Raw genomic sequence first — 20107 nt, 5'->3', positions numbered from 1 at the left:
ACAGTGGGGGAAGCATTTCAAAGGGAAGACAGTTTAAGGGATGTGGTCAACAGTGGAGGCCAAACTTGGAGATGAGAGCAGTCTTCCTAGTGTTGCAGGCTTTTCAGGACCTCCTACCCATGGGTGTGATTTCCATTCACACAGACAATATGTCAGTAGTCTGGTATGTCAGCAAGCAAGGTAGAACACATTCATACCCTCTTTGCTGAGAGGCCATGCAATTCTGGCAATGGACAATGTCTTCACACTGCTTTTCATTGGCAATGCACATTCTTGTGACGTCCAGTATACTAGTGGACAGGTTGAGCAGGAGTATCCTATTACCTCTCGAGTAGTCTGTTGGACAGTGGTAATGGATCTTCAGCTCTGGGGCCAACCTTGCTGAGACCTCTCTGCTTCCTTCTTCAACAACAAATGCAGACATTATTTTGTCCTCATCCCCCAGCAGAGACAGTCACCAAGAGATGCTGTAGTTCACTTTTAGCCCCCTTCCCTCCTTTATGTCTTCAATTCCCCTTTTCCCTGAAAGTTTAGAAAGCCATGAGGTACAAGATCAGGGTAATCCTCATTGTCCCCTTTTGGCCTCTGCAGGTATGGTTCCCCTTCCTTTGGCCTCGCGTACTGCACCCACCATGTGTACTGGGTCCCACTCTGGATCTACTCAGTCACCCATCTGAGATGCCTGTACTGGATCTTCAGTCCTGAAACTAACCACATGGTGTCTCCAGTTTAACTGTAGCCAGGGATTCCAGGCTTTCCTCCCCAGTAGTCTACATAATTTCTTCTTCTACAAGGTATCAACCAAAAAGACTTACAAGAGCAAATGGGAAAGATTTTCTATTTGGGAGTCCTCAAGGGGTTTAGATCTTTTTTCAACTCCTATTCCAGCGATACTGGATTTTCTTTCTGAACTTTTTCTGCAAGGTTCCAGTTACTCCACTATGAAATCCAGATGGCTGCCATCCCAAATTTTTATATAGGACATAATGATTCATCTGTTGCATCAGTCAGGTTGACCAAAACTTTCCTTAAGGGAATGTTCCTGTTGTAACCACCCCTTTGAAATCCAGTTCCACCATGGGATGTTACAGTTTTACTACAATCTTTGACTCAAAGACCCTTTGGACCTGCAGCATGAGCAGATTTAAAAGCTCTCTCTTGGAAGACTATTTTTTCTGATTGAAATCAATTCGGGATGTTGGATTTCAGAATTGTAAGCACTTTCATGCAAGCTACCCTTCCTTGTTTTTCCGCAAAGATATAGTTTCACTGAGAAGAATGAAATCCCTCCTTCCTTCCAAAGGTGGGATCAGAATCCAATTTAAATCAACAAATTGATTTGCTTGTATTCTTTCCAAGCTTTGATACCAAGGGTGAGTATATTCTCCATACCGTAGGTAACTCAGATTTTATTTACATTGTACAAAAGACTTGAGAAAATCAGACCAGCCCCTTGTCTACTCTTCCAAGACAAAACTAGGACGCCATGTATTAAAAGTCATGCATTCAAGGTGGCTGTCAGATTGCATTTCCTTTGTTTATAAGACAAGAGTGTTGTCTTTGCATTTAAGCCTTAAGCTGATTCTACCAGAGTGATGGCAACTTTGACAGCATTTGCAAAAAGAGTTTCTGTCAGAGACATATGTGCAGCAGCAACTTGGTCTGCAGCTCATACCTGTGTGTCCCATTACAAACTGGATGTGCAGTCCAGAGGTCACACATCATTTGGCTCTGCTATTCTCAGGAATGTCCTTCCTTGAGTCCACTCGGGCCCTTTTTAGGCAGCATGGGAATCTGTCCCACATGTTGAATCGAATGAAAATAGACAACATCGGATACAAAAGTTATGTACTTCCCGTAACGCTAGATCTGTGTTGTTATGTTTTTGTTCGATTCAACATCCCACTCTCCTTCCCCCTTCCAAACTGCTATTTTAGATCTTCTGGGGCTCGATCCAGCCTTGGCAGGATCCTGCTCCATATCTCATCCCATAGTGGACACCCCTTTTATTCCCTCTATTATTAGAGACATTATGGAAGCAGTCAACAAACTCGGATCCAAGGTAGATCAGTTAGGAGGAGGGAATTGTGGGTAGGGGAGAAGGTAGAGTTCTTTGATCCAATACTCTGGTATAAGGCACCAAGGTCAGATACGACAACCGACAAGTTGAAAATATGACAACATGGAGCTGTCATTATTTTGATACACTCAAGTCTGAAAACACTTTTATTGACTGCCTGGACAATGCAGAGTTTTGATATCCTTTAGGTACCTTTTTCAGCAGACATGCAGCGGGTACTAAAGAAGTCTCAGGAACCTGCTAATAGGATATATATATATATATATATATATATATATATATATATATATATATATATATATATATATATATATATATATATGCAAGTGGAAAAGATTTAGTGTCATATTAAGAAACAGGACCCTTTTAAGGTGTGGATGCCTTTAGTTCTAGAATATTTATGACAGGAGTTATCCTCTAGCATTTCTTATAGTTATGTCAGGATTAATCTTTTAGAAATTTCTGCTTTTCTGCCCTTAGATTTCCCCCTTTCTACCTTTCCTCAAGCCAATCATAGGTTCATAGGTTCATAGATTAGTACTAAGCTAACTGCCCTTGCGAGCCATTTTAAGCTTAGCCAATTATCCCTTGTGAGACTCAAACCCTGCACCTTGTGTTTGTAAGACAGACACTTTAACCATTAGGCCACCCTCCCAACCCTTTGTTTTTGAAAGGGGCTTTATGTCTTCATGTGCCTAGATACCAGGTGCTTGAACCAGCTCATCAGACTAATTTGAGGTACTTAACTTGTAAAACCTGTATTGCTCATTGGTCTGACTTCTGCAAAAAGAATATCCGAGTTACAGGCTTTTATGGTGAGTCAGCTCTACCTCATTTTCCACAAGGGCAGGATTTCTTTGAAAACGAATCCTTTTTAAGGCTAAAGTGGTTTCAGTATTTATCTTGAGCCAATCTATTAATTTCTCTCTGCCTTCTTTCTGGAATGTAAACAGAAAGTAGAAAACATACTCCATTCTATGGATGGCCACAAAGAGTTCAGATAATATTTAGACAGAACAAGATCCTTCTGGATGGCCTATTATCTGTTTGTTTCATATGAAGGGAAAAAGACAACCAGTGCCAAAGAAGGCAATTTCTAGATGGTTGTCTTGTGTAATTTCTTTCTGCTCTTCTCACCATAAAAAGTCACTTCCAGGCAGGGTCATAGCTTATGTCTTTGGCTGCTTCTGTGACTTTTTGGGAAGGGGTGGAGTCTAGACATATTCTAGAGGCAGCAACCTGGTCCCCATTAAATACTTTCACAAAACATTACAAAATGGATTCTTTTCCCAGGTCTAGAACAAACATTGCTAGGACCCTTCTCCATAGGTTCTTGGATTCTTATATTCCTTCCTCCTCCTTCCTATGTAATCCAAAGCTTTGGAAATAAAGCTTAGTTTACTGTAACAATGATCTAATGCTAAACATATTATAGTTAAGTAAGTAAACTTCTAATAACAGCTGTTCTAATAGATCTCTGTTGCAGTAGCCATCCCCTCCCTGTCATCATAATCACCCCCCCTTTTTCCCATTTTTCTACATGGGGTTGGGATATCATGTTAACTGTCGCCAACTCTCTCAATTCAGTGCCACACTCCTGCCTGACTGTCGCAGATCTTCTTTCACACAATCCATCCACCTCTTTGCTGGACATCCTCGCTTCCTCTTACATTCTTCTTGTCTGTCCCAAATCTTCCTCATCAGATTGTCTTCTGTTTTTCTACACATGTGCCCAAACCACCGTAATCTGTTCTCTTTGATCTTTTCTGCAATTGGAGCTACTTTGGCTTCTGCTCTTATGTACTCATTTCTTCGTCTGTCCCACAGTGTGCTTCCTACCACCTTTCTCAGGCACTTCATTTTCATGACTTCTAGCTTCTTCAGCTGTTCTGCCTTTACTGCCAGGTTTCTGTACCATACAGTAGTACTGGTTGCACCACTGCCTTGTACACCTTACATTTCAGCTTCTTTGGCATTCTTCTGTCATAGACTACATCTGATACTCTATGCCAGTTGCCTGCAGCCCTTCTGATTCTAGCTTTGACCTCTTCATTCAGACTATCCTTTTCCTCAACTACCCCTCCCAGATACTTGAAGCTTGTTTACCTGTTTGACTGTCTTCCCTTCTGTCTATTCCCAGCTGCTTCTGATTTCCCCAATTTGCTGCCATTACCACCGTCTTATCTGTGCTTAGTTTCATCCCATGTGCCTTCAGATTTGCATTCCAATCTTCTATCCTTTCTGAAGTTCTAGCTCAGAGTCTGCCTGTACTGCCACATTGTCTGCATACAGCAGCTTTGTTGATCCGTCCCCTCCACCTTGTTTGTTAATGTAGTCCATCACCAGTATGAACATCAGTGGGCTCAGAGCTGAACCCCGATGTACACCCACTCCCACTGGGAACCCCTCTGTGAGGCTGAACACTGTTCGTACTTGAGTCATTGTGTCCTTGTACATAGCCTGCACTAATTCTACCAATGTTTCTGGGACTTCATACCACAGCAGTACTGCCCAGGTCAGCTTTCTTAGGACCTTGTCATATGCTTTCTCCAAGACTAGGAATGCCCAGTTGGATTCTCTCCTCATCCACTCCCTCTATCCCCCTTGTTTTGGATTAGGTGTATTGCCATGGTGTGTTTGTATATACTCTTGTATATATATTTCTATATGTTTGTCTGTTTCTCTTGCAGTTTTATTTTGAGAGCTCTAATCTTCCTTCTTGAGACACGAAAGCTCTGAAGCTTTTGGTGCCTTAACCACTGCTTTTATTGCATCTTTCCTCCATCCCTACACTGGTTAAGATGAGTGGAATGTGTCATGAAGCTTTTAAAGTTAGCCAGATGGTCATAACCTTGGCAGGATGTAGTCAGTAAACCTCTATTAGAACATTTCTTGTTATAGTAAGTTTACTTACAAAACTGTACTTTCTGCTGTTTGTATCTTTTATACCAGGCAATCAGTGTAGACCACTATTGTCTAAATGGTTAGCTAATTGCATACATTACTTTTTTATGATAAAAATGGAAAAGCTTTTGAAGGACCTGAGACAGCAAACTGTTATCAGGTGTGCAGCCACTATAGCAGTCGTCTTTAGAAATACATCTGATTAGAGTATCTGGTAGCCAGCTACTCTAACACTCATTGTCCAGACATTACATTCCAGATCTCCTGTCTTGCAGCAGGGCGGGATTTGCTACTTCTGTCCTACAATAGTATGGTGTATATCTATTTCCAGCCATGAGGCAGCTGAGTGATTTAGTACCCCCGAATCATACTTCAGCAGTGGTCCTTGTAAGGAACATGTTATAATTGAGAATAGTACATGCACCATAACTGCAGACATTTTGTATAATAGGATCACTGCAGTTGAATGGGTTCCCACTCATTCACCCACCTTCCCCAGTTAGTGACCATCTTTTTACTCCCAAGGGTGACAAGGAGATAAAGGAAACAATGAAATCACAAACCAGAAAGAAAGGGAAAAAGGAAGTGATCAGTACTCCAGTATATTGTGAGCCCCTTGAATAGATCCCAAGGTATTCTGTTCCAAAAGGTTCCTGATTTAGGAGAATGAATGGGTTGCCTCCTTGAGGACATTACAGACTGAGGACTGGTGACCGTATTTGCCTCTGTCTGGAGCACACGTACTAATATAAGCCATGCTTTCATCTCCGAAAGAGTATTCTAAAATCCTGCTTGTCTCCATTTTCATCTTGCATTATGGGAGAGTGTATGTCAGACATATTTGCAGAATAACCATTTTTAACACCTTTAATGAATTTTCACTTAAGATATCGATAAATACACATTTATATAAGAAAACAAACCATATTAATATGTTCACAGTTACAAAAATTATACATCACATATATTATTCTATATATCACATATATTATTCTATATATTTTTCTATACAATTTATCATCAATCCAACATTACATAAATTGTTCGGTTCCTGTCTTTCCTTAAACCTCAGTACTCCTCCAAAACATTATTCTGCATATATTGCTTTGACAATTTCCATTGTATTCTTTTTTTCTAAAGATCCCACTTCCAGTTTTTATCTTTGTTAGAATATTCACTGCTTCAAATATAGTTGGTTGAGACTTTGATTTCCGTTTTCTAGTAATTGCTGCTTTAAAAGCCACCAGAATTAAACTTAACAAGGCCTTACTATGTCCAGTCAATTCAGATATTTTTTCCCCAGCTCAAAAAATTAATTTCCTTAGTTACACCTATTCGCTCATGTAATATTTCTGCCAAATTACTCTGCAGGGAAGTTTGTCTGCCAACTCATTACACTCAAAACATATAGGTTCATAAGTTGGTACTAGGCTATCGGCCCTATGGCCTATACAAGCCTAGCCATAACAATTCCCTGGCTATTTCTTCCCACAGTGTTTACTTCCCTGGATCCCTGTCTAGCAGGGCGACTGATGTGATTCCCAGGATGAATTTCCTATCTCCCATCCAATCATCAAGGTTCCTTTTGAAGAGGGCCAAAGAGGCGCTCTGCTTGACATGTATGGGCAGTCTATTCCAGAGTCTGGGGAGTCTCTGGGTCAGGAACCTATCCCTCCAGCATGTTTTGTTCATTGTGATGACAAGGTTTAGATCCCTGGAGCGTATGGCTCTGAGGGATTGGGATTTCTTTGTGTAGCATGTCCAACAGCTCTGGGTTTGACATGGCCTTGTATGTTAAGCAGAGATTGCTTCTGAGTAGACGATATGTGACAGAGTATAGGTGGAGTTTTTTTAGATGGCCAGCATAGGGCATCTGCTTTAGGCCTGTGATTCTTTTAGTGAGGTTTTTCTGCGGCCTTTCCAGGTGTTGCAGATGTCTTGAGAGGTACATACCGAACGGGGCGTCGTATTCCATAATGGGTCTAATGAGGGATGAGTACAGTGGGACAATGACCTCCTTTTTTCTGGATGAAAAGCCCTTAGTGATGAGGTGTGGATTTCCTCACTGTTGTGGCGATGTGGTTATCGAAGGTGAGACCATTGTCCACCTGTGTCCCTATGTTCCATATGTTCCCAGTTATCTCTTTCTTCCCTATCACGCATCCAACATTTGCCATCTACCTGAGAAAAAAATCTTTGGAGTCTGTTGGGGTATAAAAGTACCTATGCAAACACTTCCAAGGATAAAATCATAATTCTTCTAGATTTTGTTGCATATTTGGGAGCCATACAAATGTCCTTCCATTATTTCCTTGTGAATTGCTTATCCAGTCTCTCTTCCCAGTCTTTTCTAACTACCTCCGATTGGTTGCTACAGTTAATTGTGCAGTATTTTATACATCCTACTAATTATATATAATATATATTTTGTTTTTCTGACATAATTATTGCTGCCAATCAATTTTATACTGACGTAATTATTTTGTATATCCACTTTTTGATGGACTATGTAATTATTTTTTATATTTCTACTGTTCTTGTGGACTATTTGTATATATTTTTTCTTTGTAATATCTTGGAGCTTTTCTCCTCGGGCCTCTACTGAAAATGGACATATATCCGGTTAGACTAGCCCGCTCAGCAAATGTTAAAATAAAATAAAAAAAATAAAATTAACCCTTTTTTAACAGCAAGTTATGTTCTAGATTCAACTAAAAACTCTACCAGAGCAGGTCTTTCACTTAGGATTCGCCTATCCCTTTCTCTTTGTCTATACGCTGAAAATGATCTCTGATAGGGAAGGCAGTCTCTAGCCTGCAGTCTAAATGTCTTCTTGGCCTCTTCCCATTCTTTTACCTTTGCCTCTATTATTGTTTGCTCCCAATACCTTGGTTCCCTTGCCAGTTGTCTCCAGTAAATTCCATTCCCCTTGCCTATTTCTTATACCCAGAGTTGTAGTCATCCCTATCTGCAGATTCTGCTTTTGCCATTCTTGTGTTGGCTTAGTTTTTTGGAATACTTTCTGCTACTTTATGAATATAATATTCTGTATGGCTGCTGTTATTCTCCTTAAGGATTTGCATCCAAAATCCCACTTTCTCCTTATTTCTTGAATTTCCTCCTTGCTTCATCATCATCCCTTTATCCCTTTTCACTTTGAATTAGAGCTTGCAGCTTGTGTTTTATATAAAGGGATATATCCCTTTCCCCAGTGTAGTGCGAGCCTGGAGTTCGTATATATAGTTAGGGGGTGTGTGGGGGGCGGAGCCCCCCAGCTAGTTTTATTGAAATTCTCAGCTTTTTTTTGTATATTGTTCAGTAAAACCAAACTAGGTGGGGGGCTCTGGCTCTGCCCCCCCCCCCAACTATATATACTAACTCCAGGGTCGCACTACAGTGGGGAAAGGGATATATCCCTTTTATTTGCCTGCAAGTACTACTTGTCAGGCAAATGAGTTTCAGTCAAATGGACTTTCGGGCAAACGAAGGTGACCCATATATGTATGTATATATATATATATATATATATATATATATATATATATATATATATATATATATATATATTTATGGGTCTGTTGTCAGCCGTCGAATGGGCTGAAAATCGAATAGTAAGCATTGATAGTTCACACAGTGAACTTTCATTTCATCGACATGGTAAGTAACTACTTGCTGCTTGTCCAGTACTTCCTGTCTCACACACAGAAGTGTTTCAAACCCCTTTTCTCCACTGTAGTGCGGCCTCAGAGTTAGTATGTATAGTAAGGGGGTCTGGGGGTCGAAGCCTTCCCACCCTGGTGGGTTTGAAACACTTTCCATGTGTGAGACGGGGAAGTGTTGGACAAGTAGTTACTTACCCTGTTGATGAAATGAAAGTTCGGTGAGTGAACTTTTGATGCTTGTTTGATGTTCAGCCATTCAGTGGTTAGCCCATTCGATGGCCGAACAGACCCTTTTATTTTTATATATATATATATATGTATATATATATATATATATATATATATATATATATATATATATATAAATCAATATATGCATGTGTGTGAACTTTAACTCATACATATAATGTAAAATATCCCTTCATATCAGGTAATCCTACACCATCTTGTTATCTCACTTGACCCTTGCCCTCTTCCCCTAACAGATGAAATCCTTCAACTATTTATTATTGTCTACAACTTTTCCAATGGTTGATAAAAAAAAATATGCCTGACCTGTGGGTGGGTGGTATAATGGTGAAGGTGTTTACCTTACAGACCCAAGGTGCAGGGTTTGATTCTTACATGGGGTAACTGTCTAGGCTTATAATGGCCCACAAGGGCAGTTAGCCTTGTAGTAACCTATAAACATGTATATGAAACTAAATGCCACAGTAACTTCTCCAAGCAGCCAAATGGAATTCCAAAAATAAAAATAAAACTTCAACAAAACAAGAATTTGGAATCAAGTGTCTTATAAAATAAATACTTTATTTTACGCAAAGCTTTCAAGTCATACCAACTCATTTTCAATGCGTAAAGATAAAACCACTTCCTACACAGGTATTTAATAAAAAGCCAACCTATCAGAAAGCAATGTATATATCATGTGACATAATTTAAACATTCAAACATTTAAAAGAACAGTAATAAAAGATACATCTGTACATACCATATCTAAATACTTTTACATAATATATGGAAATATATGTATTTATGTATACCTTAGAAATAAGTCAATTGTACAATATAATTTAATATAATGAAATATGATAAAGCCTAGGTTAATTAATTTATACATAAGCTTGTCTTAGAATAGGTTTTACGCTGTTACAGTGTTTAATCCTGGTGGTGAGTCATCCCTAAAATAATTAATACATTTGTATTTCACTGTTTCAGTTCTATTAATTAGGTCTGCTACACATTTATTCATTTAGAGTTTTTTCTATGTATATCTGACCGGTAGAAATGTTATTGTAGGCTCAAAGATTAGTACTAGACTAACTGCTCTTGCGGGTCATTTTAAGCGTAGCCAGTTACCCCATGTAAGAATCAAACCGTGCACCTTGTGTCTGTAAGGTAAACACCTTAACTATTATGCCAACCTACATAACAACTGGATTAAGCAAATATATCGTGCAACAAGGAGGAGAACATGCATTTAAATTTAGGGTACTTCAAAACTCTGTATGAATAAATGTGGAGGAGACCTAATTAACAGAGCTGAAATAGCGGAATACAAATGGATTAATTCTTTTAGGACTGACTCACAACCAGGATTAAATACTGTCAATAGTGTACAACCTGTTCTAAGACATAAACAAGCTTATGTATAAATTAATTAACCTGGGTTTTATCACATTGCATTATATTAGATTATATTGCACAATTTATGTTAAGGTACACATAAGTACATATATCCCTATATATATTATGTAAAAGTATTTAGATATAGTATGTATAGATTTATGCATCTTTTATTACCATTCTTTTAAATGTTTGAATTTTAAATTATGTCACGTGATGTGTAGATTGCTTTTTGATAGGCTGGCTTTTTATTAAATACCTGTGTAGGAAGTGGTTTTCTTTATGCTTAGAAAGAGTTTGTGTGGCTTGAAAGCTTTGTATGCAATAAAGATGTGTTTATTTTATAAGACTGTTTGATTCCAAATGCTTGTTTTGTTGGAGCTGTATGTAAAACTAAAGGAACTAAAAACATTTTCACTGCTTGTTATTTTGCTATCCATATCTATAAACAAGAGCATCCAGTTTCTCAGTTTTTTGTGTTATCTTTTTAGACTCTTCCCACATATTCTTAACTGCCATAACAGAATTATTTTTAATTCATACTCCTAAATCCTTCATTTTACAGCTGCAGTGGTGCAGCGGTAGCGTTGTTGCCTCACAGCAAGAGGTTCTCCCGTTCGATTCTCGGCTTGAGCGCCTTCTGTGCAGAGTCTGCATGTCCTCCCTGCGGTCGAGTGGTGTTCGAAAGACATGCGTGAATGGGCATGCTTTCATTGAAAGTTAGGCATCGGGCTGGCAGCTCGGCACCATAAAAATCTACTGCCAATCATTACAGGACCAGAGTTCCGCTATGGCGACCCCTAACCGAGAAAAGCTGAAAGAAGAACAGCAACTCCAAAATCCTTCATTTTAATGAGCCCCCATAAATATGGGTATTGCTGAACAAGTTCATGTGTGAGTACAGTTTCTAGTTATAGCCTTTGTTTTATCTTCATTAATTTTATATCCTGAAAAGACTTGAAACTCTCAGAATGTTCCACAACACTGAGATGTCCTTTTCTTGTTTTATCAGGTACAAAGTAATATTATCTGTATATAAAGCCAAATTTTCTAGATTACCATACCAACTGTATCCTTGAACTTTTGAGTCCCTTATTTTCTTTGCCAGTGGCTCTAAATGGGTCTGTATTATATTATGAAAAAGTCAGTTCAGCAAATGGCAGTTGCATCGAAAATGCCATTCAGCAAATTTGCTCTTGTGGGGAGCTGTACCCCCCCCCCCCTCCGCTAATTATATATACCAACTCCGAGATCGCAGTACAATGAGGAAAGGGCAAATTTTCCAATCTTCACTGAACTACGATCTCACTATGAACAGTTTGCTGAATGGCATTTTCGATAAGTGCCATTCGCTGAACTGTCTTTTCAATAGTGTAATATAGACCTCCTCTAAATGTAACAAAAATAACAAATGGGAAAGAGGACACCCCTGCTTGGTTTCTCGGCTCAGACATAATTTTTCAGAGGGGAACCTTCTCATTTTAATTTTTGTCTGATCCCTCATATATCCTCCTAATTAACCTTAAAATTGCAAATGCTTTCTTTGACCTACTTGTAAAATCCCAGCTTACTCTGTCGAAAGCTTTGTCTGCATCTAGTCCCACCAACAGCAGCAATATTTTCATACATTCTGCTTTCCTCTGGATCATCATTGTTCTTTTAATGTTGTCAAATATTTGCCTCTTCTCCATAAAACCACACTGATCCATATCTGTCAGTTTTGGAGACACCTTTGCCATTCTTTTAGCTCTTATAGACATAACCACTTTATGGTAGTGGTTTTAAAATTGAAAGCAGAATAATCAGTTTTGAGTAAATTTACCTCAAACTTATTTGCGTTTATTATTGGCTTATGTAATTTGGTATGTAGCAGATAAATTGCTGAGGTACAGGATTGTGTGAAGTGGAAAATAAAGATGGCAACCTTTTTGTTTTACTTTTGCAGTACATTTTTTTTTCTTTCCCTTCCTTAACTATTATAAAAAGACCTTGTACATCCTTTTTAAGATCCACGTGCTCAGGATTCAAAAGTGACTTTTTGCACAGCCTTTTTTGCAGAGGCGATAGTCTTCAGTAGTTAATTTTTTTCTTTATCCTGTTACTGGCCACTATGACTGCCAGCCATCAAGCTGCTGCCCACTTGTTATTTCTCATCATTGCGGGCAAGAGCAGTATGTTGCAGCCATCATACAGGCAGCCATGAGGATTGTTTGTCTATCCCTTCCTCTGGGTGGCTGACATGGGCACTCACATCAACACAGGGACATCTTCTGTCCTCCCTCTGATGTGTGCATGCTCCCACATCCATGTTCATGAGAACTATCATCTCTGCCTTGAAGAATGTGATAAGCTTGTCAGAATAGTGAAGATTTCCAGGTAAATGTCTACCTTCTACAAGGTACTGCTATGGGGGCTGCATTTGCCCCCATGTATGCGAATCTTGTTATGGGATTGTTTGAATTCGAGGTCATTTACAAACATAATTTTTTTCATAGGCATGTCATAAAATATTTTAGATACGTGGATGATTTAATTTTCTTAGTAGATAATAATAATGTTTCTGCTATTCAAAAGTTTATTGCTGATTTGAATAATAATAGGTTTAGTTTACAGTTTGATGGTATAAAAATAGATACACGTGTCCCTTTCTTGGACGTAATATTGGACATCTCAGATGGTTCAAATTTGGTTACTTCCTTAAATAGGAAATTTGATGGGGGGTTCCAGTATGTACATGGAACTAGTTGTCATCCCCCCCATATGCTTAAAGCTCTTCCATATAGTGAAATGTTAAGAATATATAGATTATGTAATAAACCTCAGGTGTTTAAGAAAGAATTAGATTTAATGATAGAATCTTTCCTTTATAGAGGTTATAGTCAAAAAACATTAGAAGATAGTTATAAGCGTGTACAATGTGGTACTAAACAAAATACCTCTCAGTTTTATAACATGTATAGAGATGGTGATAAAATAAATAGTGTGTCTGAGCATGGGAAAGAGACTGTATATTTTGTTACTACTTTTGGGGACTTCACTATAGAGTTTATAGAAATTGTTTTAAAATTTTGGAATTATTTAGGTTCCTTAAGTAGTGTTTCAACATGGTTAAATTTAAATTTGAAATTTTCTTTTCGTAGAGGTAAAAACCTTAAAGATTTTCTAGTTAAAAGTAGATTTAGGTATTTACCTGATGCTGTTCATCAGACTGTAAGTAAGATAGGTACATATCCTTGTGGAAAATGCAAGGCATGTAATTTTATTGTACCATATTTTACACATATTAATAGTATTAAATTTAATAGTAAACAGTTTTTCAGTGTAACTCTGTTGGAGTTATATATGCATTGAGGTGTCCATGTCAAAAAGTTTATATTGGGGAAACCAAGAGAGCATTTAAGGTGAGGCTCTTAGAGCATATAAAAGACATTGAAAATGGCAGGGAAGAAAGTCCTGTTGCCATGCATTTTTTGCAGTTCCATAATGGCAACAGTAGTTATCTTAAAGGCACTATTTTGGAACAAGTTGATGCTTCTGAACATTGTAATGTTAAGTCTCTCTTGTTGTATAAAGAGGCTGTGTATATTTTAAAGTTTAAAACCATGTCTCCTTTAGGCTTAAATGCTGATTTTAATTGGAAAGTGCTGTTTAATTGATCTCAATTTGTATGTACTAATTGATTGATTGACACTATACTGCTGTATATATTTGCTGCTGTTTTTTTTATGATTCATTCTCCTTGAAGGCTTTGGCCGAGACATCAGAGAGAGTTTGTAATAAACTATTTTCTGTGGATTTTTGCTGTTGTTCTTCATCTATCTGCATTTGGTTGCCACATAAATGTCTACCTTTTCCACTGATGCTGGCTATCTTAACTAAGTAAAACCTCTGGGAAGCAAGAACCTGACTCCCTCCAGCTTTTCAATTGTAATAGGTGAAATACAATTTAGTTTTTGTAAACTTTTGAGGCTTAATGGTGTATGCACAACAACAGTGAGGGGATGTAGCCAATTGCCACTAGATTGGGCTATACTACTTTGAATCAACCTTACACTCGCACAGTGTTCCAGTCCCAAGCATTTACGTTTTAATTTGGTAAAGTAATTTCGCTCCCTCCTTATTGACTACATTTGCTGGTTTACCCCTAGGATCCAGTTAAAATTAGCCTGAAAATTGGTATACAATTAAAAAAGAATAAAACAAGTTAAAGTACAGCCAACAACACTGCTTACATACAATCATACAAACCAAATCAAAAGCCCAAGGTAACTCTCAGAGTCAGTGCTAGCCCCGCTCCGCTCGCCCTCGCTGAGCTCGGCTCACTCCGCTCCCCTCCCTGCCCCCAAATTCCACCTGCCCCCACTAGTGCTAAATTTAAACCAGACTTTGTCACTCCCTTGCCACTCCCCTCATGCTAAGTACCGATCAGCACCTCACACATCATTGAGCAACCCTTCCCCCTTAACCCATTTTTTTCCTCTCTCATTCTTCCACACCCTGTTAGCACAGTCAGCCATCAAATTTGGCTTGCCACCTATCAAAATGCAAACAGGCAAAAAACACTAATTACCCAAATGCCTATACTGTTTCTATTTTACCATCTCACTGCCTATGAACAAACACTTGACCATGGCATTCACTACCCAAATGGGCAGACAGACACCCACAACTTCACACACAACACCAAACACTTTACCTTCCCCTGCACACCGAATATACCACCCTCTATAAAATACCACCCCTGTACAGCCACAAAACATAATCCTAAAGACAAAGACTATATAAAGCTTATAAACAAACTCCTAAAGCTCAGAATATCCTGTCACTATAACCTTATAACACATGGAGACATTCATCCCAACCCTGGCCCACCCACACCCAATAACCTCCACTCCCCTACCACAACCCCCACAGTCAAGCTACGCATGAATACTCCCACTAGTTCCCTTCTAGCATTTCACCTAAATATTAGAAGTATTAACAATAAGATTCCCAACCTACACGCCCTCCTAGCAACCCACTCCCCAGACATTGTGTCTTATGGAAACCTGGCTAAAACCCAGTACTACTGACAATGAGATACTACCTCCAGGATACAGTATTCACCGGTTAGACCGTGCTACAAGGAAAGGAGGTGGGATAGCAGTCCTTTACAAAAATACTCTAACCGTTAATAGAGACACCATTCAACCTCCCCAATTCAATAACTCATAACTCCTCATAACCAAGCTACAGATTAACCAAAACAAACACTTGAACATTGTCTGTGCATACATTCCACCAGGCAATAACCTAAATACCCTAGAAGATCTCCTTTACTGGTTATCCACTACCTATCCCCAAGAAACCATAGTTCTTGGTGATTTTAACACAGACTGGCACCCCTGCTCCTCCGACCCCCCCCCCCTCTCACTCATATAAACTTATCTGGGTTTAAACAGACCATAACTTCTCCCACTAGGATAAACAAACCAACCAACAAAGAAAGTATTCTAGACTGGATCCTAGTTAATAACCAACCCCAACTGTACACAGTTGGTACTCGCTGATGACCTCAGTGACCATTGTCTAACCTATGTCATAAAACATAAGGCAGGAAACCCTCACCAGCCCAAATATAAAAACATTTAAAAACAGGAAAAACTTTGATGCTGCTATATTCCAAAATGAATTAAAAGCAGTTGACTGGTCAAAACTAAAAAATCTAACATTAGAGGAGGCCATAGATCACTTTAACACTAAATTCCTAAGTATCCTTGATTCCCATGCTCCAGCATGTACAATAAAAACTAGATCAAATACAGCACCATGGCTCACAAAAGATACCAAAGCAAAAATCAAAACTAGAAACAGAGCCTGGGCCAGCTGGAGAACAACCAAAGCCCCACTTGACCATCTAAAATATTGTCAACTCAGGAATGATACACAAAATATATTTTACTGGATAAAAAAGCTTCTACCAAAATCTCCTACAAAAACACCACAACAACCCTCAAAAGTTCTGGGCAGGCTTAAATCAACTACTTTGTCCAGGTCACTCCACCACCCCAACCCCAGCTAACTACACCCATAGCTCCCCAGAGACAGTAGCTAGCGCCTTTAATAACTTTTTTACTGAAACAATCCAATCCCTAGCAAATCAACTAACCCCCTCTAACTTAAACCACATGCCTAATCTATGTTATAATCCCCCGGAATTTGGCTTCCAACCAATATCCACTAGTTTTATCAAAACACTTCTAAAAAATCTAAAACCTACCACCATCGCTATTGACGTCCTCCCTGCAGAGTACCTGCAAATAGCTGCAGATGCCATTGCATATCCCATATCGATCCTCATTAACAAAACCTTATCCAAAAATGCTATCCCCTCCCTCTGGAAAATATCTCACGTTATCCCACTCCATAAAGGTGGTAGCTCCTCAGACATATCCAACTATAGACCCATTGCCATTCTTTCCCCACTAGCCAAAATAATGGAGAAATGTGTACACAAGCAACTAATGCAATACCTTTCACAGAATAACTTACTATCTGACTTCCAGCATGGTTTCAGGCCATACCACAGCACCACCTCAGTCCTCTTTTCCTTTACTACTGCCATAAACCAAAACAGGAATGACAATAAGCTAACGTCTGCCCTCTTTCTTGACCTATCAAAAGCCTTTGACATGGTCAACCATGAACTTCTCATTCTTTCACTAAAATTTATTTCCCTCAACAAGCCTGCTATCTAGTGGTTCCAGTCCTACCTGACTGGTAGACAGCAGGCAGTACTAAGTAAGGGCAAACTCTCCAGCCAGTTACCTCTCACACTTGGTGTCCCTTAAGGGTCCATACTAGGTCCACTACTGTTCTCTATTTTTATCAACAACCTCCACACTGCTATCCCTAAAGCCACCTGCATCCAGTACGCAGATGATTCCACTCTCATCTGCTCAGCCACCTCCCCATTCGACTTGCAAATCTTAACCCAAAATACATTTAACACTATCAAGAACTGGCTGACCAATCAACGCCTACTTCTGAACCCCAATACAACTAAACTTCTACTCTTCTCTCTCACTAGTAGATCCACCACACTTTCATTCTCTGTCACATGTAACAATGGTACCACTATTTCCCCAGGTAATCACACCAAATTGCTAGGGGTTATCATAGACAATAATCTCAAATTTGACCTACAGGTCAAGAAAACCATACAGACCATTAATAAGAAGCTTGGATCACTGTATAGAAACAAGGCATCTCTTATATGTTTCGCCTGTACTCTCAAACCTCAATAAATCCGAACTAGGTAAGCTGTCCCATAGCTACAATCATATTGTCAGATTCGCCACTGGCTCCACCTATAGAACCCACCACTGCCAGAATCTTAAACAACTAGAGTGGCTAGAACTGCCCAGCATAATTCAATTCAATCAACTCTTAATAGCGCACAAAATTTTGTAACACCCTGAGGATACCCCCTCACTTAAAAATATTATTAAGCCATATAGCAATCTAAGATCCCTATGGTCAGTCAATAACTACTGGTCCAAACCCACAAAGCTAATAACTCTGCTGGTGAATCCCTGTTTGCCAACTTCATTGGCAAAACCTGGAATTCGTTGCCAAACTATATAACCCTACAATCCTCAAAAGTCTCTTCAAAAAAAACCTCAAACAGTATCTCAAAGTGAATTGGCTATGCCCATGTACCAACCCTGATTAAGTTATAAACTAAAAGTATATTCTGCAATTATCATAACTTGTAACTACATCACCAAGTTCTGCTTCCAATCTGATGTCTCTTACTTTTAATTGTTTGTCCCTGACAATTGTGAGTCCCTACTAGGGAACAGTGCTAACCCATTGTATATAATCACTTTGTTTTTATAATTGTTTGCTAACTTCTGTGTAATCTATGTAAGTTTGTCTTTTTGGAGCTTTTCTCCCCGGGCCTCCACTGAAAATGGACATGTATCAAGTCGGACTATCCCGGTAAACAAATATAAAATAAAATAAATAAATAAATATGAAACCCAAAGCAGATAAACACACATATGCCTATTGAATACAGAATTCTATAGAGTCATTTGCTTGAAAGGAAAAAAAAACAGACCCCAACTCTGTAAGTCTCCAGCAGTCTGTCAGTGAAATGACAATGCAAGTAAGAAGTAAATTCTTAGCTGATCTTCCATTTCGCACATGCGTAAAATATCTAAAACAGGTAGACAGTTAAATGTCCTTATTTTGGGATGTTTGCATAATCTTCTGTTATTGCATGCATTCAGACATGCTGAAAAGTGCTGTTTTTAATCGAGGTTAATGCATAGGGGCTTGCATAAATTTAGCAGTTAGAAAGTTATTAAAAAAATAGTAAAAATAAGTATTTACAGTCTAAGTTGTACAAATGATTAAATGAAATGTATAGCTTTTGAGTAGCCATACTTTCAGCTATACAGAGTATTTTTTATTGTACTGTTGTGAAGTGGCTGGGAAAGGTTTATAATAATAAAAAAAAGTAGTTTTGATTTTCTTTGATTAATTATTCTTTCTTTGATCATACAGATCACACATTTTAGCACACTTTAAGTAGGATTTTAAGAGATGGACCTTTTTCTGCAAGGAATCGCCTATGGTATTTTCTTGGATCACTGTCATAAATGCAGACTCATATGTTTACATTAACTCAGTTGTTAGTTTTAAGTGTTACTGTTTATATTTTCTTTTCTTTTTTTTTTGCTGTAGGATGTGATGTTTGTTGCTGACACTGCAAATGCTGTCCTAACATCTCTTGGTGACAAGTCCCCGAATGTTCGGGCTAAGGCTGCTTGGTCTTTGGGTAACCTCACAGACACACTTATAGCCAACATGTTGGTAATCATTTTCTAATGTCATTGTGTTGCTTGGTTAGAAGAAAGTTTGCATATTCTGTGTCATCAGCTGTTGTCTTCAATTTATTTTGTTTTTTTATCTGAATAGAAAAAACACTCATACCATATGTCAAAATAATAGTTTCTACTGTAGTAGTAGCATTTTGTTCAAATGTCTATATCTGGGATGGTGTACTCTGTCTGCACAATTGCTAATTATACTTGGTAGTCTATGACACTGGTCCTGTTGCAGAAGTGAGTACACATTTCTGATAACTAATGAGGGATGGAAGCATAGAGCAAAGGACAACCTGCCAGACTGTCCTGAAATTCCTCTATAAGCAGCCAAGTCACTAGAGTAAGCAGAGTGCTGCCCTGTGAAGCAGAGCCAGGGTGCCTTATTCTTTTTCCATGATAAATTTTTGATGCAAAAATGTTTAAATTGAAACCTCCAGCCATAAACTGAAAATATTTTATCATATTTTGATTTACTGTGCTGTGCTTATACAATTCCATCCATCCACAACCCCTTTTTTTCCATTTTTGCACATGGGGTCAGAGTGTCAGTTCAGCAGTGACAGTCATCTAGAGTCAGTGTTCACACTGCTGGGTGGCTAGCCCTACAGTGCTACTATGCTTATACAACACTATTGTATTTTGCTGTATTCCAGAATGGCTATGATAAGGTCTGCCATAATGACACAATTTTGTTTTTCTGGTTAACCTAGTTCCTTCAATGCAGTTTGTGTCTACATAGACCTTGTTTGTAATAATAACAAGGTGTCTTTTTTATTTATTTACTTTCACTGTCACTGCTGAGTCACTGTCTTAGATTGTCACTAGAAAACAGTATCAGCATTCCCTTTTCATTAAATTGCTTGTTTGTGGTAACTGTAAGTTTCTCAAAAGCTTTTCATGCTACATTTTTTTTCATGATAAAGTAGATAAAATACAGGATTTGTTAAGTATTCAGTGAT

General features: G+C 38.5%; 1 protein-coding gene across 1 annotated transcript in view; it reads left to right on the top strand.

Annotated features, from left to right (window-relative positions):
* Nucleotides 1-20107, top strand: part of HEATR6 (HEAT repeat containing 6) — a gene marked incomplete in the record, with an annotated part of 1433578 nt that overhangs the window by 1310950 nt on the left and 102521 nt on the right. Inside the window, 1 exon segment of the mRNA XM_044054904.1 lies at nt 19006-19130. Within this exon segment, the coding sequence (XP_043910839.1) occupies nt 19006-19130 (125 nt within the window).

The sequence above is a fragment of the Protopterus annectens genome, chromosome 13.part0 (assembly GCF_019279795.1).
Source record: "Protopterus annectens isolate FY-2018-M chromosome 13.part0, PAN1.0, whole genome shotgun sequence".
NCBI lineage: Eukaryota > Metazoa > Chordata > Ceratodontiformes > Protopteridae > Protopterus > Protopterus annectens.
Note: the sequence above shows the minus strand (reverse complement) of the source record. Positions and strands in the feature narration are given on the sequence as shown.